At 37.6% G+C, this 27870-nt stretch overlaps 1 protein-coding gene across 2 annotated transcripts in view; it reads right to left on the bottom strand.

Annotated features, from left to right (window-relative positions):
* The window catches only part of LIFR (LIF receptor subunit alpha), a 90272-nt gene that overhangs the window by 21418 nt on the left and 40984 nt on the right, over window positions 1-27870 (bottom strand). For both annotated transcript variants that reach the window (XM_081231055.1, XM_081231056.1), the window contains 8 exons: window positions 27125-27288; window positions 22116-22290; window positions 19635-19889; window positions 15901-16030; window positions 15288-15457; window positions 13131-13276; window positions 11793-11955; window positions 9605-9675 (listed from right to left, as the gene is read on the bottom strand). In XM_081231055.1, the coding sequence (XP_081087181.1) occupies window positions 9605-9675; window positions 11793-11955; window positions 13131-13276; window positions 15288-15457; window positions 15901-16030; window positions 19635-19889; window positions 22116-22290; window positions 27125-27288 (1274 nt within the window). The remainder of the gene's footprint in view (window positions 1-9604; window positions 9676-11792; window positions 11956-13130; window positions 13277-15287; window positions 15458-15900; window positions 16031-19634; window positions 19890-22115; window positions 22291-27124; window positions 27289-27870) is intronic.

A 27870-nucleotide genomic window follows, 5' to 3' on the forward strand; every position in this document is an offset into this window, starting at 1 on the left:
TTTTGGTGCAACATTTATTTTTCATAGCTAGGATTAATCCTTTAATGTGAGTTCCCAAAATTGGACTTACTGGATAAAAGGAAAAAAAACCAGTTTGAATGTTTAACATCTTTATTGGAGTATAATTACTTTACAATGGTGTTAGTTTCTGCTTTATAACAAAATGAATCACCTATACATATACATATATCCCCATATCTCCTCTCTCTTGCTTCTCCCTCCCACCCTCCCTATCTCACCCCTCCAGGTGGTCACAAAGCACCGAGCTGATCTCCCTTGTGCTACGTGGCTGCTTTCCACTAGCTATCTATTTTACAATTGGTAGTGAATATGTCCATGCCACTCTCTCACTTTGTCCCAGCTTACGCTTCCCCTTCCCCATGTCCTCAAGTCCATCCTCAATGTCTGTGTCTTTATTCCTCTCCTGCCCCTAGGTTCTTCAGAAACATTTTTTTTAAGATTCCATACAGATGTGTTCGCATACAGTATTTGTTTTTCTCTTTCTGACTTACTTCACTCTGTATAACAGACTCTAGGTCCATCCACCTCACTACAAATAACTCAATTTCATTTCTTTTTATGGCTTAGTAATATCCCATTGTATATATGTGCCACATCTTCTTTATCTATTCATCTGTCAATGGACACTTAGGTTGCTTCCATGTCCTGGTTATTGTAAATAGAGCAGCAATGAACACTGTGGTACATGACTCTTTCAATTATGGTTTTCTCAGGGTATATGCCCAGCAATGGGATTGCTGGGTAATATGGTAGTTCTATTTTTAGTTTTCTAAGGAACCTCCATACTGTTCTCCATAGTGGCTGTATCAATTTACATTCCTACCAACAGTGCAGTAGGGTTCCCTTTTCGCCACACACTCTCCAGCATTTATTGCTTGTAGATTTTCTGATGATGGCCATCCTGACTGGTGTGAGGTGATACCTCATTGTAGTTTTGATTTGCATTTCTCTAATGATTAGTGATGTTGAGCATCCTATCATGTGTTTGTTGACAATCGGTGTATCTTCTTTGGAGAAATGTCTGTAACAGGTCTTCTGCCCATTTTTGGATTGGGTTGTTTGTTTTTTTGATATTGAGCTGCATGAGCTGCCTGTAAATTTTGGAGATTAATCTTTTATCAGTTGCTTCATTTGAAAATATTTTTTCCCATTCTGAGGGTTGTCTTTACATCTTGTTTATGGTTTCCTTTGCTGTGCAAAAGCTTTCAAGTTTCATTAGGTCCAATTTGTTCATTTTTGTTTTAATTTCCATTTGTCTAGGAGGTGGGTCAAAAAGGATCTTGCTGTGATTTATGTCATAGAGTGTTCTGCCTATGTTTTCTTCTAAGAGTTTTATAGTCTCTGGACTTACACTTAGGTCTTAATCCATTTTGAGTTTATTTTTGTATATGGTGTTAGGGAGCATTCTAATTTCATTCTTTTACATGTAGCTGGTCAAGTTTTCCCAGCACCACTTATTGAAGAGGCTGTCTTTTCTCCATTGTATGTTCTTGCCTCCTTTATCAAAAATAAGGTGACCGTATGTGCATGGGTTTATCTCTGGGCTTTCCATCCGGTTCCATTGATCTATATTTCTGTTTTTGTGCCAGTACCACACTGTCTTGATTACTGTACCTTTGTAGTATAGTCTGAAGTCAGGGAGCCTGATTCCTCCAGCTCCGTTTTTCTTTCTCAAGATTGCTTTGGCTATTCAGGGTCTTTTGTGTTTCTACACAAATTATGAAATTTTTTGTTCTGGTTCTGTGAAAAATGCCCTTGGTAGTTTGATAGGGATTGCAATGAATCTGTAGATTGCCTTGGGTAGTAGAGTCATTTTCACGATGTTGATTCTTCCAATCCAAGAACATTGTATATCTCTCCATCTGTCTGTATCATGTTTAACTTCTTTCATCAGTGTCTTATAGTTTTCTGCATACAGGTCTTCTGTCTCCCTAGGTAGGTTTATTCCTAGGTATTTTATTCTTTTTGTTGCAGTGGTAAATGGGAGTGTTTCCTTAATTTCTCTTTCAGATTTTTCATCATTAGTGTATAGGGATGCAGGAGATTTCTATGCATTAATTTTGTATCCTGCTACTTTACCAGATTCATTGATTAGCTCTAGTAGTTTGCTGGTAGCATCTTTAGGATTCTCTATGTATAGTAACATGTCATCTGCAAACAGTGACAGCTTTACTTCTTCTTTTCCAACTTGGATTCCTTTTATTTCTTTTTCTTCTTTGACTGCTGTGGCTAAAACTTCCAAAACTATGTTGAATAATAGTTGTGAGAGTGGACAACCTTGTCTTGTTCCTGATCTTAGAGAAAACGGTTTCAGTTTTTCACCATTGAGAACGATGTTGGCTGTGGGTTTGTCATATATGACCTTTATTATGTTGAGGAAAGTTCCCTCTATGCCGACTTTCTGGAGGGTTTTTTATCATAAATGGGTGTTGAATTTTGTCAAAAGCTTTCTCTGCATCTATTGAGATGATCATATGGTTTTTCTCCTTCAATTTGTTTATATGGTGTATCACATTGATTGATTTGCATATATTGAAGAATCCTTGCATTCCTGGAATGAACCCCACTTGATCAAAGTGTATGATCCTTTTAATGTGCTGTTGGATTCTGTTTGCTAGTATTTTGTTGAGGATTTTTGTATCGATGCTCATCAGTGATACTGGCCTGTAGTTTGCTTTGTGACATCTTTGTCTGGTTTTGGTATCAAGGTGATGGTGGCCTCGTAGAATGAGTTTGGGAGTGCTCCTCCCTCTGCAATATTTTGGAAGAGTTTGCGGACAGGTGTTAGCTCTTCTCTAAATGTTTGATAGAATTCGACTGTGAACCTATCTGGTCCTGGGCTTTTGTCTGCTGGAAGATTTTTAATCACATTTTCAATTTCAGTGCTTGTGTTTGTCCTGTTCATATATATATATATATTTAAAGAAACATTCATTCATTCATTCATTCATTCATTCATTTATTTATTTATTTTGGCTGTGTTGGGTCTTCGTTTCCGTGCAAGGGCTTTCTCTAGTTGTGGCAAGCAGCGGCCACTCTTCATCACAGTGCACAGGCCTTTCACTGTCGTGGCCTCTCTTGTTGCAGGGCACAGGCTCCAGACGCACAGGCTCAGTAGTTGTGGCTCACGGGCCTAGATGCTCCGCGGCATGTGGGATCTTCTCAGACCAGGGCTCAAACCCGTGTCCCCTGCATTGGCAGGCAGATTCTCAACCACTGTGCCACCAGGGAAGACCCCGTATTTTCTATTTCTTCCTGGTTTAGTCTCAGAAGGTTGTGCTTTCTAAAGAATTTGTCCATTTCTTCCAGGTTGTCCATTTTATTGGCATACAGTTGCTTGCAGTAATCTCTCATGATCCTTTGTATTTCTGCAGTGTCAGTTGTTACTTCTCCTTTTTCATTTCTAATTCTATTGACTTGAGTCTTCTCCCTTTTTTTCTTGATGAGTCTGTCTAACGGTTTATCAATTTTGTTTATCTTCTCAAAGAACCAGGTTTTAGTTTTATTGATCTTTGCTACTGTTTTCTTCATTTCTTTTTCATTCATTTCTGATCTGATCTTTATGATTTATTTCCTTCTGCTAACTTTGGGGTTTCTTTGCTCTTCTGTTTCTAATTGCTTTAGGTGTAAGGTTAGGTTGTTTGAGATGTGTCTTGTTTTTTGAGGCAGGATTGTATTGCTATAAACTTCCCTCTCAGAACTGCTTTGGCTGCATCCCACAGGTTTTCGGTTGTTGTGTTTTCATTGTCATTTGTTTCTAGGTATTTTTTGATTTCCTCTTTGGTTTTTTCAGTGATCCTTGGTTATTTAGTAGTGTATTGTTTAGCCTCTATGCGCTTATATTTTTCACAGATTTTTTCCTGTAATTGATATGTAGTCTTAGAGCATTGTGGTCGGAAAAGATACTTGATAAGATTTCAATTTTCTTAAATTTACCGATGCTTGATTTGTGACCCAAGATTCGATCTATCCTGGAGAATGTTCCATGAGCACTTGAGAAGTGTATTCTGTTGTTTTTAGATGGAATGTCCTATAAATATCAATTTAGTCCATCTTTTTAATGTATCATTTAAAGCTTGTGTTTTCTTATTTATTGTCATTTTAGATGATCTGTCCATTGGTGAAAGTGGGGTGTTAAAGTCCCCTACTATGATTTTGTTACTGTCGATTTCCCCTTTTATGGCTGTTAGGATTTGCCTTATGTATTGAGGTGCTCCTAGGTTGGGTGCATAAATACTTACAATTGTTATATCTTCTTCTTGGATTGATCTGTTGATCGTTACGTAGTGTTCTTCTTTGTCTCTTGTAATAGTCTTTATTTTAAAGTCTATTTTGTCTGATATGAGAATTGCTACTCCAGCTTTCTTTTGATTTCCATTTGCATGGAGTATCTTTTTCCATCCCCTCACTTTCAGTCTGTACGTGTCCCTAGGTCTGAAGTGGGTCTCTTGTAGACAGCACATATATGGGTCTTGTTTTTGTATCCATTCAGCCAGGCTATGTCTTTTGGTTGGAGCATTTAATCCACTTACATTTAAGGTAGTTATCGATATGTATGTTCCTATTACCATTTTGTTAATTGTTTTAGGTTTGTAATTTTAAGTTTTTCCCTTCTCTTGTGTTTCCTGCCTCGAGAACTTCTTTTAGCATTTGTTGTAAAGCTGGTTTGGTGGTGCTGAATTCTCTTAGCTTTTGCTTGTCTGTAAAGCTTTTAATTTCTCTGTCACATCTGAATGAGATCCTTGCTGGGTAGAGTAGTCTTTGTTGTAGGTTTTTCCCTTTCATCACTTTAAATATGTCCTGCCAATCCCTCCTGGTTTGGAGAGTTTCTGCTGAAAGATCAGCTGTTAACCTTATGGGGATTCCATTGTATATTATTTGTTGCTATTCCCTTGATGCTTTTAATATTTCTTCTTTGTATTTAACTTTTGATAGTTTGATTAATATGTGTCTTGGCATGTTTCTCCTTGGATTTATCCTGTATGGGACTCTCTGCGCTTCCTGGACTTGATGACTATTTCCCTTCCCATATTAGGGAAGTTTTCAGCTATAATCTCTTCAAATATTTTCTCAGTCCCTTTCTTTTTCTCTTCTTCTTCTGGGACCCCTATAGTTCGAATGTTGGTGCATTTAATGTTGTCCCAGAGGTCTCAGAGATTGTCCCCAATTCTTTTCATTCTTTTTTCTTTATTATGCTCTGCGGTAGTTATTTCCACTATTTTATCTTCCAGGTCACTTATCCGTTCTTCTGCCTCAGTTATTCTGCTATTCATTCCTTCTAGAGAATTTTTAACTTCGTTTATTGTGTTGTTCATCATTGTTTGTTTGCTCTTTACTTCTTCTAGGTCCTTGTGAAACGTTTCTTGTATTTTCTCTATTCTATTTCCACGATTTTGGATCACCTTTACTATCATTACTCTGAAATCTTTTTCAAGTAGACTGCTTATTTCTCTTCGTTTGTTTGGTCTGGTGGGTATTTACCTTGCTCCTTCATCTGCTGTGTATTTCTCTGTCTTCTCATTTTGCTTAAATTAACTTACTGTGTTTGGGGTCTCCTTTTGGCAGGCTGCAGGTTCGTAGTTCCCATTGTTTTTGGTGTCTGCCCCTAGTGGGTAAGGTTGGTTCAGTGGGTTGTGTAGGCTTCCTGGTAGAGGGGACTGGTGCCTGTGTTCTGGGGGATGAGGCTGGATCTTGTCTTTCTGGTGTGCAGGACCGCATCCAGTGGTGTGTTTTGGGGTGTCTGTGACCTTATTATGATTTTAGGCAGCCTCTCTGCTAATGGATTAGGCTGTGTTCCTGTGTTGCTAGTTGTTTGTCATGGGGTGTCCAGCACTGTAGCTTGCTGGTCGTTGAGTGGAGCTGGGTCTTAGTGTTGAGATGGAGATCTCTGGGAGAGCTTTCTCTGTTTGGTATTATGTGGAGCTGGGAGGTCTTGGTGGAACAATGTCCTGAACTCGGCTCTCCCACCTCAGAGGCTCAGGTCTGATACCCGGCCTGAGCACCAAGACCCTGTCAGCCACATAGCTTAGAAGAAAAGGGAGAAAAAAAAAGGAAAAAAAATATAACAAAATAAAGTTATTAAAATACAAAATAAAAAAAATTATTAAAAATAACAGAAATTGGGCTTCCCTGGTGGCGCAGTGCTTGATAATCCATGTGCCAAAGCAGGGGACACAGGTTTGAGCCCTGGTCTGGGAAGATCCCACATGCCATGGAGCAACTTAGCCCGTGTGCCACAACTTCTGAACCTGCACTCCAGAGCCTGCGAGCCACAGCTACCAAAGCCTGCATGCCTAGAGCCTGTGCTCCGCAAAAAGAGAAGCCACTGCAATGAGAAGCTTGCACACAGCAACGAAGAGTAGCCCCCGCTCGCCACAACTAGGGAAAAGCCCGCGCACAGCAAGAAAGACCCAATGCAGCCAAAAATAAATAAATAAATGTATAAATAAAATAAATAAATAATTAACTAAAAATAATAAAGGAAAAATAAAGAAAGAAAGAAGGGAGCAAACAAATCCAAAAACAAAATCCAACAATGATAACAAGTGCTAAAAACTATACAAAAAGAAAGAAAACAAAAAAAAAACCGGACAGACACACCCCTAGGAGAAGTGGTAAAAGCAAAGCTATACAGACAAATTCACACAAAGAAGCATACACATACACACTCACAGAAAGAGAAAAAGGAAAAAATATATATATCTATATAGAAAAAAAGGAAGAGAGCAACCAAATCAATAACAAATCTACCAATGATAATAAACTCTAAATACTAAACTAAAATAAACATAAAACCAGAAACAAATTAGATGCAGAAAGCAAACCCCAAGTCTACAATTCCTCCCGAAGTCCACTGCCTCAACTTTGCGATGATTCGTTGACTATTCAGGTATTCCACAGACGCAGGGTACATCAAGTTGACCGTAGAGATTTAATTTGCTGCTCCTGAGGCTGCTGGGAGAGATTTCCCTTTGTCTTCTTTTTTGCACAGCTCCTGGGGTTCAGCTTTAGACTTGGCCCCGCCTCTGCTTGTAGGTCACCTGAGGGTGTCTGTTCTTAGCTCAGACAGGACGAGGTTAAAGTAGCAGCTGATTAGGGGGCTCTGGCTCACTCAGGCTGGGGGTAGGGAGGGGTACGGAATGCAGGGCAAGCCTGTGGTGGCAGAGGCCTGCCTGACGTTGCACCAGCCTGAGGCGCACCGTGTGTTCTCATGGGGAAGTTGTCCCTGGATCACGGGACCCTGGCAGTGGCGGGCTGCACAGGCTCCCGAGAGGGGAGCTGGGGATGGTGACCTGTGCTTGCACACGGGCTTCCTGGTGGCTGCAGCAGCAGCCTTAGTGTCTCATGCCCGTCTCTGGTGTCCACGCTGATAGCCGTGGCTCATGCCCGTCTCTGGAGCTCGTTTAGGCGGTGCTCTGAATCCCCTCTCCTCATGGACCCCGAAACAATGGTCTCTTACCTGTTAGGCGGTTCCAGACTTTTTCCCATACTTCGTCCTGGCTAGCTGTGGTGTACTAGCCTCCTTCAGGCTGTGTTCACGCAGCCAACCCCAGTCCTATCCCTGGGGTCTGACTTCCGAAGCCCAAGCCTCAGCTCCCAGCCCCCACCTGCCCTGGCCAGGGAGCAGACAAGCCTCGCAGGCTGGTGAGTGCTGTTTGGCACCGATCCTCTGTGTGGGAATCTCTCCGGTTTGTCCTCTGCACCCGTTGCTGCGCTCTCCTCTGTGGCTCCGAAGCTTCCCACCCCCGCCACCCTGTCTCCGCCAGTGAAGGGGCTTCCTAGCATGTGGAAACTTTTCCTCCTTCACAGCTCCCTCCTAGAGGTGCAGGTCCCGTCCCTATTCTTTTGTCTCTGTTTTTTCTTTTTCTTTTGCACTACCCAGGTATGTGGGGAGTTTCTTGCCTTTTGGGAGGTCTGAGGTCTTCTGCCAGTGTTCAGTAGGTGTTCTGTAGGAGTTGTTCCACGTGTAGATGTATTTCTGATGTATTTGTGGGGAGGAAGGTGATCTCCACATCTTACTCCTCTGCCATCTTAAAGGTATCCCTCACATTCAAACTTCTTTATTTATATAGCTAAACTGCTTATTAAAATAATTGCTCCAATTTATATAGCAGTGCATGGGACCCTCTGCTTCAGACTGACACTGACATTAATACTCTGTTGCAGACACTGCTCCAACAGACGTCCCTGATGGCTCTCCAATGGCCTGGTAAAGTGGACATGTTACCATCCTAAGACTTGTGGGTTTCATTTGATACTATTCATTCCTTCACACATCCCCCTCCCCTGGTTTCTACAAAAGCTATTTTCTTCTGGTCTTCCTGCCTCTCTGGCCTCCCCAACCCCCCCTGCTGGATCCTCCTCCTTTGCTGGTCCTTTATATCCTGCCATCACCTACAGTTCCACTCTTGGCCTCTTTCTACCCTGCGTGCTCTCCCTGAGTGATCCCATCTATATGCTTACTCACAGCTATGTCTTTAGCTCAGACCTCTCCCGAGCTCCAGAGCCTTACATCAAACCACCTCCTACTGAACTGTACTCAGATATCCTTGTGGCACATGTTTAAAAAACTCAACATGTCCAAAACAACTTAATTTTCCAACCAAATATGGCAGAACCATCAACTAGTCACTGAAGTTAGAATCCAAATCGCTTCAATATTTTTAATCCTTGGTTCAACATTTATCTCGTTTGAACAATATTCTAAACTTTCTCACATTGAAGTAATTTATATCATTGTTACTATATTATTGTGAAATCTGACAGACAACTGAGAGTAACCAGGGGATTTGCTAATCAAGAGTAAGAGGCGATGCACAGTCATATACAGACAACCTCAAAGCAATGGAATGTGTATACAACTTGCTCACAGACTTCAAAGATTTACTTTACTTAAAGCTGTAAAGATGTCAAATTTTTATAAAAATAATAGTTTAAATTTCAATAACAAAATTCACTGTTTAAAAGAATCTGGTTATAACTGTTCCTATGAAATCTGGTGTAGAAGACAACTGTTCATGGTTTTCACGTTCATAAATCAGATTAAAAAATACAGCAACAAAAACATCTGCTCTGGTAAGGAAAAGCTAGTAAACATAATGCAATTCATATTTTATCTAAAATTTTAGAAAACTATGTAAAACTTTATAATTGTCATATTATAATGCAACTTACTTAGGGGACAACAAATTACACATGATATATATAAAAAGTTGGTTTCCTAGTCATTGAATTGAAAATGCAGCATAAACACTTGAGATTCTAACTTGTGGTTTCTGGCTGCATTTCTGACTAAAGTGAGAGAGATGGAATTCATGAAATCCTTAGTCCTTTACAGGCCTCATAAAATCAAACTAAAGAATGCTCAGCTCTTGACACAGAGATCCTCACTACAGTGACTGTGGTGCATCTGCAGTGATGTGGAATCTGGGGCTTTTAGAAGCCAGGTTACATTCTCAGCAATACTATATGCTAAGCCAGTCTGGGAAGTCCTGGCTGCCTGATAACCCAGGTACCATATGTAAGTTAAGTAGTTCAGCATAATAAAGTTATTTAAATATTCAAGGAAGAATTAGATATTTACCTTCCAATATATTATTAAGTTTTTTCCGTCAGAACTCCACTCTCTCCAAGTATCTGGTCCCTTTGAAGGAACTATAAAAGAGATTTAAAAGTTAGTATTTGAAGTTGATAAGATCAATAAGTGGGATGGTGGTGTTTGAAATTTTTGTCTAGGTTTTTGAAATTCTCAATAAAAATGTGAAGAAGTTAGTGGCTTCCACTTAGAAAATGGAGCAATGGAAAAGCTGAGCTCCAAATGTCTACAAAACACAAGGCCCCTTACAATGGGTTAAAATCACCCTCAAGTCCCTCAAAAATGGGTCCAAGGCTGCCTCTCCATCTCACATCCGTCTCTTCCCCCTTACTCAAGCTGGCTCTGGCTACACACTGGTTTCCTGGCTGTTCCTCAGACATGCCAAGGACACCTGTCCCAGGCTTTCTGCACTTCCTATGCCCTCTCTTCCTCTGCCTAGAACTTTTCTCCTCTGAATTAACTACGTAGCTTCCTTCACCACCTCCTTGATATCTCAGATCAAGTGTTACCTTATTAGTGAAGTCTCTTCCAGCTACTCTATTTAAAATTGCAACCTCCCTCCTCAACCGCCTGGCCTTGATTCCCTAGCCCTCTCTCTAGGTTTTATTTTTTTCTGTGGCACTCACTGCCATCCAATACGCTATTATATACATATTTTAAAAACTCATTTCTAGTCCACTATCCTATAAACTCCATGGGCAGAGACTGCTGTTTTATTCCCTGCTATATTCCTAGTAACTAGAACAATTCCTGACACATGGTGGATACTCAACAAGTATTTGTTAAATGAATTCATCTTAATGAGGCATAAATAAAATGTTTCCTCTTGGCACCAACAGCTCATCAACTGAAAGCAAAAGCAGCCAGTCTCCACAATGACCAAGGATATTGGTCTCGCTTCCTGACATTCATGCCCTTGTGTGGTCCCTCCCACACTGTATCAGCGTTGGCCTGTGTGACAAGTAGGGTATGGCAGATGTGATGTATGTCCCTTCTGAGGCTAGGACATAAAAGACATTGTGGAGGCTGCCTTGTTCTCTCTTTGATCACTAAGTCTGGGAGTTGCTGGTTGCCATGTTGAGGACACTCCAGTAGCCCTATGGAGAGGCCCGCACGGTGAGGAACTGAGGCCTCCTGCCAACAGGCATGTGACTGAACCATCCTGAAAGCCAATCCTCTAGCCCCAATCAAGCCTGCAGCCCCTACCCACATCCTGACTGTAGCCTCAGCTAAGCTGTCTGAATTTCTGATCCACAGACACTGTGAGATAACAAACGTTTGCTGTTTTAAGCCACTGAGTTCTGAGGTAATTTGTCATAGCAATAGATAACTAATACACTCTCTCCCTGGACTCAAGCATGATCCAAATAATTCTTACATGTACTGTAAGGATCCTCTCTCATCTTTCTAGTCTTCATGTAGAGAGACAAAATCTGGGTTAATACCTGTCATTTTTTATCTTACTGTTTGTTAAATTTTTTGGAAGAAATTTTATATTCCCTGTATTATATAGTTCAAATAAAGCTTTTGCTATCTTTTGTTGAATGACTTCTGAAAATCACACCTATTTCTAAATTTTTTGCTTTGTTTTAAAGCTGACACCTGCTTAATCAAGAATAGTATCTCATTCTGTCTTTAGAAATTATCATACTTAGAAAACCAGTTACCTGATTTTATAGATATATTGACCTGGGTGTACCACAGAAACTAAAGTTCAAGAACTTGTAGTCCCATCCATTTCTCAGGCCTAGGTCACAAATAAAAATTCCACCAAATTAGCTTTATTAATAATTGTTTTCAATAAAGAGACACTCTAAATAGGTTATGAAAACTCCAGGAATAGGAGGAAAGAGTGTGAGAAAAATCACTCCATAATCTTACTACAGTTTCAAGTTTGGTTTCCTATGTATCATTTTAATACAGTTGCAATCATATTGTGGATAGGGTAGCCTAGTCCTTTCACATAACACATGCCAAGGATTTTTCCATATTATCACAAAACTTGAAAAACCATCATTTAAAATGTCTGTCTGATATTTTACTAGCAGATATTATATAGTTACACAATATATCTAAACATTCTCCTGCTTTTAGTCACTTTGGTGACATTTTCTTTTAAAAACAAAATTTCAGGATCCATAGTAATAATTAGCCATAAGTCATTCAGTTAACTTACTGGCTTCTGTGGTTAAATATTGTTTTCCATTGCTCCACTTGCTCCACTTCCAGAAGGGGTCAGTACAACAACGAATCCGGAAAGTATATATAGTATATGGATTTAACTTATCCACAGCAGCAAGATAACTTGAATTTTCTATTCCTCTCACTGTGATATTTCGCTATTAGAAACAAACATATATATTACATATATAATATCACATGTATATGAATACATACATACACTCATATACTTTTTTTAGAAGAAAGCCTCCCAAATTTGTAACATAAATTGACTGAATGTCATAAGAGTTTACCTCTATAAAACCAAAGACAGTTCATCCATTATATTTTAATTCTTATATAAATGCCAAATCAGTGAAATTATGTTCTGCAACAGCAATAAATGAAATTGAGGTATCTTTTTAGTCCAAATGTTGGATCTAAGTAATAATGGTCAATTAATTACGCAGAGAAGATGATATTCAGTCAATGGTTAATGGTAATGCAATATACCTTAATATAACTTAGTAATCTAAGATGACCTTGAGGATTAAATACATTATTCAGATGATATTTGGAAACTGACTGGAGGCAGGCATCATCTTATGCATCTTTTTTTATATGGCACTTAGAACCTCTAGTGTGGTGCTAAACATGTGGACTATTCAATATTTAAACTAAATAAATTAAGATGAAGCAATTCTAAACAAATTTGAGAATTTGCATGCCTCAGGAAAGTCTCTGAGTTCCCAATTACTTATTGCAAAGAAGCTTTCTGGGTTACGTTTTGCAGGTTGACTGATTTTCTAGAAATTATCAGTAAGTTTCCAAGTGACTATTTAAGTACATCATTTATTTTGGACCTACTCCAAATTACAAGATGGTGCAGCATAAAAGTCAACCTAAGTATTTAAAATGTACTAAAAAGCCCTGTTTTGACTTATAACGCCCAATTATAACTTGCTCCTATTGCTGCACTTAGCAGTTTTAAAAATCACATCTTCTCTTTGGTGCCAATTAGTCCATTAACTAACACCAACGGTTACAGCAAAAACTACTAATTCATTCATAAATTTATTGAGCACCAGTTACATGCCAGGTACTATACTAGACCTGGAAATATTCTGAGTAGTAAAAGTCAAACTTACGTTCTATAATATCTGGTATTATCATTGTTTTTAAGTGCTAAATATAATGCTGTTATGATATTGATATATAATGTCTTCACTCTTAGTAAATCTCTATAATAAGTAATCTGAGCACTTATGCATACCAATTTACTTAATTCTTTTTGAAAACTAAGTATTTTATCCAAAATAACCTCAAAGGAAGTTTATAGAAGAATCTTACTCACCAATTCATGTACTGAGTTAGTTTTATTAATTTCAATTTGACATAACAGTTTAATCTTTGCAAAGCTGCCCGGTAAATGCCAGGAAAGTGTAACAGCTGTTGAACTGATATCCTTCACTTTGATTGAAGTAGGAATATGGGGATGAACTGTAAATACAATTTTCAAAGATTACTTTAAAAGCTCTTTTCTAATATGACAAATGAGAGTCAAAGAAAACAAAAAAAAGATGTCATCAGTGCTAATCAACAATGTTCCACCCACTGTTGTGTGGAATACAAATCTCACCTTTACTGCTGACACCAGGCCAGCATTGTTTAAGAACCATTCACACTCAAGGTTCCTCAGTTGGCATCAGAAATACTAAAAGGTAGTAAGTCAGTCTCTACCTTTAAGGAGCCCCTCATTTACTTGGGGACTGACAAACAGAAAGAAGGAAAATCAACAAGAGTATATACATTAAGTCCTAAATGCATGGTACAGATATTCACTGCTACAGGAATTTAGATGTAAGTGTAGATGTACAGTGAAGATAGGACTTAAGATGAGCTCTGAAGGATGAATCAGAATGAAACTGGCAAAACAGTTGCAGAAAATCATTTCAGGCTGGGGTCTTGGCAAGAACAAAGGTACAGTGAAGCAAACTGCACATTACACTGGTGATAGTGCATATACCACATCGAGTGATGGGAAAGAATCACGTGGAAGATATGGCTGAAATGGCAGAGGGCAGAAAAACATATATAAAACTGCCATGCAAGTATAAGATGTAGCTTTTATGACCTTATGGAAAAAAATCAAGACATAACAAAGATGATGAGAAGGAATAATTGATAAAAGTGACTTATATTCACAAGTAAGGCAACAGGAGCATCTACTAATCACTTGCCAGGCTGTATTATAATGCATTTGGTTTAAGCCCTTACGCCCCTGACTACCTCTAAGAGAAGGCCTCTACGCCACTGCTCTGTGTGTTGCAGAGCCTGGCACAGAGTAGATACACATGGAATGACCACAGGAATGAGTGCCAAAAAGACAGGACTCTTTTATTTCTATTTTGAGCTGTACATTAATAGGGTTGGTAAAATTTCAGAAATCACCAGCAGTAAAAAGGAACAAACTATTTACTGATACATACTTGGATGGATCTCAAGGACATCTTCCTTAGTAAAAAATGCCAACCTCTAAAGGTTAAATAGTGTACAACTCCATTTACACACCATTCCCCAAATAACAAAACAATAGCGATGAGGAACAGACTAGCTGTTTTCCAGGAACAGAGATTCTAGCACGTGCCCATGTGTGTTGATGGGGGTGGGGGTGGTGTTGCTACAGTGACAGCGGGAGGCGGTTCCTGTGGGCGACAGAAGAGCTCTGTATCTGAACTGTATTGGTGGGTGGCGTGAATCTGTACGTGGATCCGACTGCACAGAACCACACACACACATACACACACATACACACACAATTAAATGCATATAAAAACTGGTGAAAACAGAGCAAGGTCAGTAGTCTGGTTCAGTGTTGAACCAGGGTCAACTGCCTAATTTGGACATGGTACTACAGTTACATAACAGGCTACCACTGAGAAAGTCGGATGAAGGACTGTAATTATTTTTGCAACCACCTGTGAGTCTACAACTATTTCAAAATAAAAAGGTTTTAAAAATTGGGCAGGGCTTCCCTGGTGGTGTAGTGGTTGAGAGTCCGCCCGCCGATGCAGGGGACATGGGTTCGTGCCCCAGTCTGGGAGGATCCCACATGCTGCAGAGTGGCTAGGCCCGTGAGCCATGGCCGCTGAGCCTGCACATCCAGAGCCTGTGCTCCACCGCGGGAGAGGCCACAACAGGGAGAGGCCCGTGTACCACAAAAAAAAAAAAAAAAAAAAATTGGGCAAAAAACTATTTTCAGAAATCAAAAACTATCAGATAAAGCCACTTACAATTTCTATGAAACAATTAATTCAAATTTTTATTTGAATTTAATAAAACAGTGAAACTTGAAATTATAAAGATTTTTAAACGAAATTTACAAAATTAGTATTAAGTAACTATAAAGGAAATAATCAGTAAAAAGAAATCCCTAGAAGCACTTTTCATTAATCTCAAGACATTTTACCACTTCTAAAGTTATTAGACACTGGTTTATGCAGCAGCTTACCTTTTTCAGTTATGTTAACTAAAAGTGTTGATTCTGATTGACCCAGAGGATTTCGAGCATTCAACGTAAAATTGTATATTTCTTGATTTGGAAGCATTTGAAAGAACAACTGATAGCTTTCATTTGTGGACAACTCAACTCTTCTAAATCTAACATATTTTCCTGAAAAACTGAATTAAGAGAACATTAAGGAATATTAAAATAATTTCAAAATGGCAAGAGATTTATTGCAGGAAAAGATGAACGGGTAAATTTCTAATAAATGTTTTTTTAAAAAAGTTTGTATTTCTAATTATAGATATACTACATATTCAGGGAAGAAAATATATACAATGCAGAAAACAGAAGAAAAAAATCAGCCATTAAGCCCACTACCCAGAGACAGTCTCTATTCATATTTGAGGGTTCTTCCTTCTAGAGGCTTTTTAAAAAAGACAACAAGATATCGAGTCTGCATGCGTTTAAAGTGCAGTATTTATAGTATACCCAATTTTCTACAGCATATTTTGCTTTATATTTGTTCTCATAAATGAAACAGAGCATCTTCTTATGTCATTTAATATCCTTCCAAGGTACTCCTCACTGTTTGACAACCTTTCCCAGAGACCTTTACCTTTCAAATAAAGTGTAACTTGTATTGCGTGGGCCCACCAAGAACGTCGGTCTTCCTGGATTCCAAGTGCATACAATCTCTTTTAAGTCATATGTCTCACAGTTCAGTTTTTGAGGAATATCAGGTGGATCTAATAAAAAAAAAGAAAGAAAGGTAGTTACTTTGATTATGTACATTTTCTCTGAAAACGTTATGTTTCATAAATGTTAATTACATTTTGGACAATTTCCTTAAAAAATCATTTGCTTACATTCCGAATGGTGCAGGAATTACCATTTTTTGTATAGCATGTTGTTTCAGAGTTCATATTACATTAGGAGTGATGGATTAACATAGACTTAAGAGTGACCATTAGCTCATTTGGAAACTCCCCAGTAGCAACCTGAAGAGATCAACTGTCATGTTTTTCCCTTAAATCCCATTTCAGAGTCCATCAAATCTCTCAAAGGAAACTTTGTCCAACTAGTTAAATCAGAAAAATCTACAGGTTAAAAGTATTATTACCTATCCTTTTTATACTGTGATTTGAAAAGAAGTACCAAATCATAAGTCAGTATAAGCCATGGTACAAGTTTCAGAGTTCTTAAATAAGTTATAAGGACTATTATTTACAAAGTCACTCTTGGTAAAATTCTACATATCCCTATATTCCAAGTGACTACTGATCTTTTGTTGTTTTTCTTCTTTAATGAGACTGTTCTGTTTTTGTAGGGGCAAGACTAGAAAAAGAAAAAAAGTTGTTTTGTTTTTGTTTTGTGAGAGTGATAAATAAAAATTCTACAGTCTGACACTGATTACAGAAAGTGATATTTCTGTAATCTTACTTATCCAAGCATATACAGAAACTGATATTTCCTACTGTCATATTTATCCAAACTATCCTCCATGGAAGTAAGTTTTGTTAAATGACTATCTACTCACTGAAAAAGTCTAAAAGATCACTTTATTTTTAAAAACCTGAATTTTTAAAATAGTCCTTAGTTTATCAAAAAGACTTAGAAAATTTCACATACTTTCCCCAGAGATTAGCATTACATCCTTCAAATATCTTAGGTAACATTAAGAGCAGTAATGAGTATTTATATGAAAGTTTACCAACTGGATAATAAAACTAACACTGACATATTTATTTTGAAAACTGTTTTAAACTTAAAGACAAACTTTTGGTCATTTTATTAAATTCACATACCCCAAATTTTGAGGATATTTAAAATGCTGATTATTTTAGGATCTGGCCGATATATTAAGTTGAAATACTTAGAATCCAAATAACAGGAGCAAACTAGACAGAAGTAGAAGGAAAAATTGAAGGAGAAAAAAATATGAGAGGGCAGTACTTGAAATATACTGATTTTCTTTTCAAAGAAATTCACTTAGAAAAGAATCAATTGAAGCTAGGTAAAAGTTCGGTATAAATCAATTGTCTTTCTATATAGCAGTATATAGAAAACGCGATTTAAAAACATCAATTTTTAATGGCACCAGAAAACATCAAACACCTAGGAATAAATTTACCAAAAGATATAAAAGACCTCATATCACTAAAATAAATCAAAGAAAATCTAAATAAATGGAAGGCTATACCATGTTCATGGTTTGGAAGACTCCATATTGTAAGAATAAAAATCCTCCTAAATTGATAGATTTAATGTAATATCAATCACAATCCTGGCACATTTGAATGTGTATGTGTGTGTGTAGGGGAAAACTGACAAGCTGATTCTAACATTATTTTCAGCCTTTTCAGTAAATGATGGAATAACAGGCTACCCATACGGGAAAGGAAAGTAAATCTTGATCCCTAACTCACACCGCAGTCTGCCCTTGCTGCAAGTTTCTAAAGAGCTCCCTCTGAAGTGAAATGTTACTGCTGTTCCTGAATTGACAAATATTGATCAATATTTCAACCTCCAAATGTTATAAATGAAAGCTAAATTATGAACTAAATAGGTTTGCTCTAGCACTATGACAAAAGATTAGAACATTGTTAGAAACAATAAAAACAGTGAATATCTCATCTTTTAAGTTTTAATTTTTTATTTCATTCTTTTAAGTGAGTATCTCACTTTTTGATATCAGTTATCAAGGAGTTTCACTACACTGGTTCTTTACTTAGACTCCATGATCATTTGTGAGGAATGTTGCACATCACTTCCTAAAATTCCATTTAGGAAAGAAAATTTAATTTTTTTAATTTCTAAAATTTAAATTCAAATATATCCTCACTCTCACTTGAATTCCAAAATGCCTTACTGGAAGGCAAAAAGAGAGTAAGGTTACAGCCATCAAGCTGAGAAGGGCACCTAATCCCCTTCCTTTGGGAATCTATCAGCAACTGAATGTAATTTATCATAAATTCCTATGGAAGTAAAAAAGTGACTGAAAGAGGCTGATCCACAGCATAACTGACAATCATAAGAAAAATCACTGAGTGAGCAAAAGAAAATGACAAAATCCATTCACTACATTTCACACACTTTATTCATGAGACCTTCGGACCACTAGAAACGTTAAGTTCCGAATGTGAGCAGGAAGGGAGGCACTGCTGGAGGCAAAGCCATCAGTGCACTATAACATTACAGTTACCACAGGGGAGGGGACAGAAAAACTCTAAATACGAAAGTATCTGTGGGGCTTCCCTGGTGGCGTAGTGGTTGAGAGTCCACCTGCCGATGCAGGGGACACGGGTTCGTGCCCCAGTCCGGGAAGATCCCACATGCCGCGGAGCGGCTGGGCCCGTGAGCCATGGCCGCTGAGCCTGCGCGTCCGGAGCCTGTGCTCCGCAATGGGAGAGGCCACAACAGTGAGAGGCCCACGTACCGCAAAAAAAAAAAAAAAGAAAAGAAAAAAGTCTCTGTGGATGCATAACACAAGCCATATAGGTAGGGCAGTCCACCCACAACAACTTTTGGAAACATCATGGAATGTAGAAGTGACCATGTTAAAAGATGCCCCTGCATTACGGAGAGTACATCAGACACAGAACACAGTGAGAGGGGACTCTTCCTCCCACCATGTCCTGCAGCCACCCTCCTCTCATCAGAGAAGCGTAGGTTATGCTTTTGAAAGATTTTGTGTAAAATCATTACAATTTCTTTAATTCAGGTACTTAAAAAAAAGGTATGCTTTAATTAGGTGGGAAATTAATTTATATGAAAAAATTCCTAAATGATGTAGGAATAAGAAATATTATATACTACCTGCCCTTGACTCAACAAAGCTGTTAACTAAGAATTTAAACTAAAAATTAGCAGATGAGGGCTTCCCTGGTGGCGCAGTGGTTGAGAGTCCGCCTGCCGATGCAGGGGACACGGGTTCGTGCCCCTATCCCGGAAGATCCCACATGCCGCGCAGCGGCTGGGCCCGCGAGCCATGGCCGCGGAGCCTGTGTGTCCGGAGCCTGTGCTCCGCAACGGGAGAGGCCACAGCAGTGAGAGGCCCGCGTACAGCAAAAAAAAAAAAAAAAAAAAAAAAAAAAAAAAAAATTAGCAGATGAATGTTTCAAATCTTATTACAAAAGCTATTTTACAGATACACAGGTATGTAGAAAACAAGCTTAGAACTCACCTTAAAACAAGCAAATATGCTGGTACCCTCATATGTCATTTGTATCAAAGAATAAAAAAATAAGAAATAAATAAAATCATCCCCCCAAAAAAGCATTAAGGCTTTCAAAGAGGATCAAAACATATTAATAGGAACTCTTTTCTTAAAAAAAATAATTATATACTTACATCCTGCAAAAATAACTGTTCCAAACATGTTATCTTCTACGGAGAAAACCACATTTGTTCCACTACTTTCGGAAGCAGAAATATTACGGATCTTGATTGCAACATTTTTCCCATCAAGATGGATAAGGGGACAATATGTACTGCCAATCTGTGCTGATAACACTTTTTCTTGAGTCACACAACATACTGTTATATCTGAGCCTACAAGTAGCACTCTGTCTTGAGGAAAAACCTTAGTCTGAGGATCAGGAGACCCTAGAAAGAGCAAAAGGAATTTTAAATACTTTAGAAGTCTTTTACATAAATTAGCCCAGTGTACATAAAACACACTGTTAGGTACTTTGTAATTATGGTGGCCCAAAAATAAGGTATGCCCCCCAGGTTTCAAAGGAGCCAGACATACACAAGAAATAAAAATGTGTGTGGTTTTATTTACTTATGACGGGGTGATGGTGGGGGAGTAAAGGGGACTGCAGGTCACCATGTAAGGTCACAGATTAATATCTAAGAAATCTAAACATTCAAATTAAGTGGGTTTATCCACATGTGAAAAATCCACACCAAGAAAAAGGTACACATTAAATAATTCCATTCCTCTGAAATTATTCTATGTATTTAGATCAGATATCCTACTTTCCATCAGCTTACATGCATGGTTAAATACTCCACATCCTAAAAAGCGCTTTCTAAAAAAATCCCAACTCTGTAGGTTAAAGCCACCCCTTTGTTTTTATTTTCCTAAATAGCCAATTTAAAAATATTATCTCTAGTCTCCTTCCTACCTACTCACTCTTTAATCTACTGCAATCTGGCTTCTACTCTGGCCACTTTACTAAAATGGTTCCATGGCCTAACTGCTCAATCCAATGGCCACGTCTTAGTAATCTTTCCTTCAACTTCCACAGCATCTGGTATGTTGCCTAAAGTCTTCCTTCTCCAACTCCCTTCTCTCTTGGGGTGTAGACTACTTACTTTTGCTACTCTTAACCCTCCGGCTGCTGTTTGCTTTGCTGGCCTCATTTTCTTCCATCCTCCCCTCCTCATACAAGCTTCTAAGAGATGTGTCCTTGGTCTTCATGCCCCTTTCCTTGAGTTATGTTAACCTCCAAGATTTAAAAATTTTCACATCACGTATGTTAACGATTCTCAAATACACAGTTGACCCTTGAACAACACGGGTTTGAACTGCATGGGTTCACTTATGTGTGGAGTTTTTTCACTAGTAAATACTACAGTACTACAGGATTTGCCGTCGGTTGAATTCTTGGATATGGAACCACAGATACAGAGGTTCCACGGGTATGGAGGGCTAACTATAAATTATGTGTGGATTTTCCACTACATGGAGGCTCGGAGCCCTTAACCCCCAGTTGTTCAAGGGTCAACTGTATATCTCCAGTTCGAACTAATCACCTGGATGCCGAATTTGTATTCCCAACTGACAATGAGAAATTGCTCCCAGGCACTTCACAGCTACCTCAAGCTCAACACATTAAAATCGAAATTTATCTTTCCCACCTAGTTTGTTCATATAGTTTCTGTCTCATTGGACAGCATCACCAGCTACCCAGCTGCCCAAACTAATAGTCATCTCTGGCTGTATTTCTCCCCTACCAAAAGCATAGTCACTAATTCTAATTCGGTCTCTTCAGTGTTTTCATACTTCTTCCCTCTTTTCATTTTTAAACCCAGGTGTCCTATTTTATACCTTCACTGTCTTTTGCTGAACTACAAGATTCTCCTTATTAATCTGCCTGCTTCCAGTCCTTCCTCCCTCTGATCCATTTCTCCACATTGTCACTAGAGTGAATAATCTACAATGATTACCAGCCTTTTAAAGCACTTTATTTTATTGTCAACAATTTTCTAGGCCCTCTCTCACACTGCAAACATTATACCTGCATGAGTTTTATTCAATGTACAGATGATGTTTGATATACTTGCAGAGTCACACTGTTAATTTAATTTTATTTTTTTGTCCACACCACATGGCATGCGGGATCTTAGCTCCCCAACCAGGGGTCGAACTTGTGCCCCCTTCATTGCAAGCTCGGAGTCTTAAGCACTAGACTGCCAGGCAAGTCCTATACTTGCGGATTCCCATGTTCTCTGCAGTAACTGCAGCTCACAGCGGTCTGCTCTATGGGCAAGAAATTGGGAGCTATATTTTAAAAACATGGACTTGATCTCATTACCGTCTACATAAAATTTTTAAATGTTCTTCCAATGTCTATTCGAAGTGATTTTTAAACCTGGATGTTTATCTAATCACTCAGTATGTTCTTTAAAAATACAGATTCCTGAAGCCTATCTCAGAGTTTTTGAATCAAAATGTTCTGGGGTGGAAGACTTGGAAGATCCCCAGGTGACCCTCATGCATCCAAATGGGGTTCAGAGAACTAAAACCGTGAGCTAAACCCTACCCTTAAGCAAGAGTAATCTAATTCATCTGAAACGAAAATTCTTTAAATATGCACTTACAAGAGATGTTCTTCAGTGGGCTCCAGTCGCTCCACTCTTTGCGACCAGAGAACTGAGGATCATCAATGTAGCATCTAATTCCCACATAGTGAGTGGCACACTCCAAGGGCATGTCTGAAGTCCAGCTCCAGTGATGAATTGTATCTCTGCCATTCAGAGTTGTGTTGTGAGTCACCTACAAAATGAACACAAACACAAAATTCTATTTCCAAGTACTATGTCCTGCTTTCCTTTAGGGTTAAAAAAACACAACAGACTGTATACAATTACCAGCTAAGTAAATCAAAGCTTTGTTCTTTTGTAAAACTATCTGTTTTCTATAAGGCATAAAAGGAGAGTTGTAGTTACAATAATTATGATTCATTTATGTCTACTTCTTCAACTTTAGGGCCTACTTCATCATTACACAAGATGTTAATATTCCAAAACATTCAATACAGTTCACGAGAAAATACATCATTGCCTAAAATGGTCCCATTTTTCATGGAGAAAAAACAGTTAATGCTTTTTTATCTCCAAGGGTTAAAGTCAAAGAGAGGAGAGCATTTCAACAAAATAAACTATTATTTTAGACTGGATTTTTTTTATATAAGTGTCATATATTTCAAATTTTATTTTTAAATATGCAACCTGTAATAATATAGAAAGCTTAATTTCAATTGTGGAAAATGGGCAAGATTTCAACCAAATATATGAGGATATACTAAAAGAGACCTTGGGACTTCTGGTTAAAGACAACAGATTAAATAAATGTACTTCCTTCTCTTTACTTCATGAAATTCCTCTAGAACAAAAGTACAAGATTTTTTTTTTTTTTTAAAGGCACAGATGCACAAGGGCAAAAAATTGAAGAAACAATACCGGTAAGATTCTGGACACTGGAAAGCAGATGGGCAATGGTAACTAACTATGCATTCTAAAGGCTGGGGCACTCCTGCCTTCTTCCCTACTCAGCCCCCAGGATACTGATGGCCAGGTACATACTCACCAGGTAAGAGTCTAAGCAAACTTTTCTAAGGAGCACATGAACAGGTCAAGGTAAAAGCCTAAAATAATATTAAAATTTTTCCAGCTTGACAGCCCATCCTTATCCCATACAGTGATGCCCCAGGCAACAAGTCCCACCCAGGCAAACAAAAGTTCCAATTAGACTTGTTTTATTTTTCAAGAACTACTCACTTAAATATGAGCAGCAACCAGGATGACCAGAAAGTGGAGAAAAAGTTCGAATGTGAAAGTCAAAGATCAAAATAATAATAAAAAAAAGCAATGTGAAAAAACAGAGTGCACAGGAAGAAAAAAAATTTTAAATCACTGATATCCTCAAAGATAAGAGATAATGCATCCATGAAATAAGAACATGATAAATTTTTTTTTTAAAAAAGGACTAAGACAAGGGATCTCTTGTATATTAAAAATTATATTAATAGAAATTCAAAAGTGCAAGATAAAGTTCAGGAAAAATTGCTCAGAAAATGGAGCAAAATACTGACGGAATGTAAGAATGATAAGATAATTAGAGGAAAGGTCAGAAAGGTACAATTTCTAAAGAACAGAAGTTAGGAGAAAAAAGAGATGAGGAAATCAAAGACATAAAATAAGAAAATTTCCCAAGCTGACAGGCATGTGTTTTCAGACTGAAAGGGGCCTAACGAGTGTCCAGCACAACAGATGAAGATAGATCCACAATGAGAAGCAAATGGAACAATGCCTTCAAAATCTTGAGAAAATTTCCCAACCTAGGATCTTTTACCCAGCTAAACTAGCAATCATGAGTGAATGTAGAACAGACATCTTCAGAAATGTAGTATCTCAATGTATTAATCAAGTAGCATTTTACATTCCCACCAGAAGGGTATGAACCTTCCAATCCTTCTGCATCTTCTCAATATTTGGAATTGACAGTCTTTAAAATTTTCCTGGCAACTAATTTATTTTTTTTAAGTAAAATGTATCTGTAAGCTACCACTGCAGTTAGCAGAGAGCATCTACAAAAAATAGCAAATAACTACTAGAATTTATGCTTCCACCAAAATGAGGAAACAAGGAATTCAGGAAAAAGAGGATCCATCATAAGACAACTATAAAAGGAATCCTCTGGAGGAGGATGAACCATAGCTTCCTAACAAATGTGTTGAAAAACATAGAGGTTTGTCTTGAATGAGTTACAGGTATACCCAGGTATTAATCTCTTCAAACCAAGGGTTGGCTACTGGGAGTGGAGGCTGCTGGAGCTCCTGAGAAACCTCAGAATACTCAGCTATCTGCCACACTTTGTGCTATACAAATATTGGCAGCATCCACATGAGCTCTTATATGAAAAGGGTCAGGAAGTAAGTCAGAAGGCCCTCAGAGAGATGTATTCAGAAAGACAAAACTGATGTTTGTTTGAACATTTCGACAGATTTACATAACCTAGAAAGAATTTAGGATTGAATTAATAAAGCAGACAAATAAAAACTAAAAGTACAAGACAATACAAGAAGATGTACAAAATAAAGGAAAAGTAAGAATAGTAAACACTACTTGGTTCAGTTATAAATAGTGTTTACATAACTGTAATCCAAATAATGAATACTGGTCTACCAAAAATTATAACATAATGATATTGGAAAAAAATAAGTGGAGAGAGAGAGAGCGCGCACGTGCATGCACATGCATGTGAGTGCACGTACATGCGAGTGCGTGTCCCTTGGCTGGGAAGTGAGACAGGACTAAATTCTCATTTTCCATTGTGGGAAGTTAATATAACATGGCTCAAAAAACTAAAATAATAATAATAATAAAAATAGCAACATAAGTGTGTTATCTGGAAACATGGAGACAAATAATAAAAGAATCAGCTAAAAGAATTCATTGTTTACAAGAGAGAAAAATGAGAGGAGGAGAGAGGGCTGCATAACTCCCAGGCATCATTCACATCCTGGCTTGCGCAGTGCAAAGCTTCCACAGCTGTTTGTGAGGCTGCGGGCAGAAAATGTCAAGTTATAAATGAAACACTATAAATTAAACTTATAAATGAAACTCACATTTATAGTGTTTCATGATCTTTAATGACCTTTAAGCTATTACAAAATAATAGCATTATAACTTATAAGCAAATCTACCTTAAATACTAATACTAATAATATAATTATAAATAAAAATGTCATATTTTACTATGGACAGGAGTAACTTTTTAAAATTAATTTGTTCTAGCTCTATTTTTCTTGCCTCTTGCTATTTTTCCCCACAGAAAGATTTTTCCCCAAAGATCATATTCCAAAAAGTAGGGAATTACTATCTTGCCTTTGCTGTCTTGTTACACATCTTGTGGCAATGAGTTACATGACCTTAGAATAATATTTCCATTCATTTATGTTTGATTTCACTTACATGTCAAAGAGTATCCCTCTTACTCTAGCATCCCTAAGTCAGTTAAAAAAACAAACAAACCATCTAGCTCCCAAAGGAAGTAATAACAACTAATAGCTGTTTAGTAGCTTTATAAATATCATATCATTTACTACAGCAATTATTAGCACCATTTTACAAATAAGAAAAAGGAGGTTTTGAGAAGTCGTCCTAAGCCAGTAAGTAGTAACGTAGAATATAGAATGTTAGGCCATAAAAATAGCTACACAATACAATTTTAAATAAGTAATAGTTTTAAGACAACAATGGTAGAGCTATATCAAAGTTAGTTGCAAATCAGACTGACACACAAGTATTGCCATTAAAACTCAAGAAAAGAGAGAGCATTTTTACATTGAGGTAATTAGAATGGGCTTTAAAATAAGGGATAGGATTTGACCTGGGTCTTGAAATGTGTATTCTATTTGCATAGGTGAAAAGGAAAGGGAGGGCATCTTAGATGAGAATAAGTATACTGATTATGTAATACAATACAGATCGTACTGGTTAAGGAAGAGCACAGACTCTGGAATCAACTGTCTGGGTTTGATTCCTGGCTCCTCCACTTAATGTCTTCCTGTGACTCTCTATCTTCATCTGTAAAATGGGGGTGATGCTAATAGAGCCTCCCCCAGGGGCCTGTTGTGAAGATGCAAACTATTAACATATAGAGAGCTTTCACAATAGTGCCGGGAAGGGGAATGCCAGAAGCATTGGATACAAGATAACTACAATTATGGCTGCTATTGTTTCAGGATGTAATACATAGGCTGTCAAAAAGGAAAACTAATACAGTGACTATGAAATACAGGATAATCCTATTTATTATCTTTACTATTTTATCTACGTACTTAGGCAAATAAACTGTAAAATCATTGTCTTCTAATTCTTAAGTCTATAACTAGGCATATTTCAAGTGCATTTAAAGAGGAAAAGAGTAAAAGGATGAAAGAGGGAATTCCCATGTACTAGCTGTCAATACTTTTCACTGCTATTTCTCACTATTCCTTAGATGAATAACAAACTAAAGATGGATCATTAGGAAACTATTCATAAACAAGATTTTAAAAATTAGAGGAAAAAAACCATGTACTATTAAATATAAGAATGTTATTTTGGATTCAGATAAGTTCAAACTTACAGATTTATTCAAACTTATAGATTTATACAAACTTATAGATTTATACTTATAGATTCTCAACAATTACTATGGCTAAATGTGTTGCAAAACATTTATTTTTATGTCTATAATGTTAGATAATTTATAGTAATATGTAAATTAAACTATATGTATATGTTTAATTTCATTTATGTAAAAACATGCATATAAAAAAGGTTAGACAGGAATACACAAAGATATTGTTTACTATGTTCAAGTGGCAGAATCATGGATTAATCCTCCCTTAATTTCCTAAACTTCCTATAATGGTTACACATTATTTCATTAATTTAGTGGGGTTTTTTTGGCATAGCATACAGTTTTTAATGAACCCCCAAAGGATATCTGATTTACTTCTTTAATAATCTAAAGGTTCACTGTTGCCACTTTAAAATTTAAAAAAAGTATTCAGTTTCTTTAATGGCACAGGAAAAAAACTATTTTTGTTCAAACTTACTAATTTTACGATTTCCATATTCTTTTTACGTAGAACTTTGATTTCCCAGATGACATTTGAGTGATGTGGAAAAACAGAACCCTTGTCATTCCACTTTAGGTGTAATGTAGAAGTTGAGAAATCAGCAGACAAATCCAAGATCTCTGGAGCATCTGGAATTAAGGCTTAAAAAAAGGAAACAAAAGATAAAACTTAGTCAAATGAGTAACTATTTTTCATATTATAATCCCATTAATCAACTAATTTTAAACTCTACTTCTTGATCAAAAAACAATTAAGGATTAAAGTAAATTCTTGCACCTCCTACTGAAAAAAGAGAATAAATATATGTATTTATTTGTATAAGCAGCTCCCAGTTGCTCATCAGCCAAATCTGAGAAAATTATTTACCTGCCTGCTGTTTCAAATCCATAATACATCTTCTAATACAAACAGTAACTGAGTTCCCACAACACTCCAGTGTCATTGGGTCTGAATCTCCAAGCAGATGACATTGGAGAGAAGTAAAAAAGCTCCCTTTGTATAGATTATGGACAGCTGGCCTTGGTAAACCTTTCCATCTGTTTTCTCTGCACCCTTCCCCACTCATCTCCAGTCACAGCCTGCATGCTAGGGAAAGTTACCCACTTGAGGATGCAATGAGCTACTACTGGCATAGGCAGCAGTAAACAGCAGCAAGACCGTGGTAGTGAGCAAAGCACTGAGTTGAGGAAGCCAACAAGGTTCTAAGAAGTACTTGGCAGGAT

The sequence above is a fragment of the Mesoplodon bidens genome (genome assembly GCF_964165515.1).
Source record: "Mesoplodon bidens genome assembly, chromosome: 4".
NCBI lineage: Eukaryota > Metazoa > Chordata > Mammalia > Artiodactyla > Ziphiidae > Mesoplodon > Mesoplodon bidens.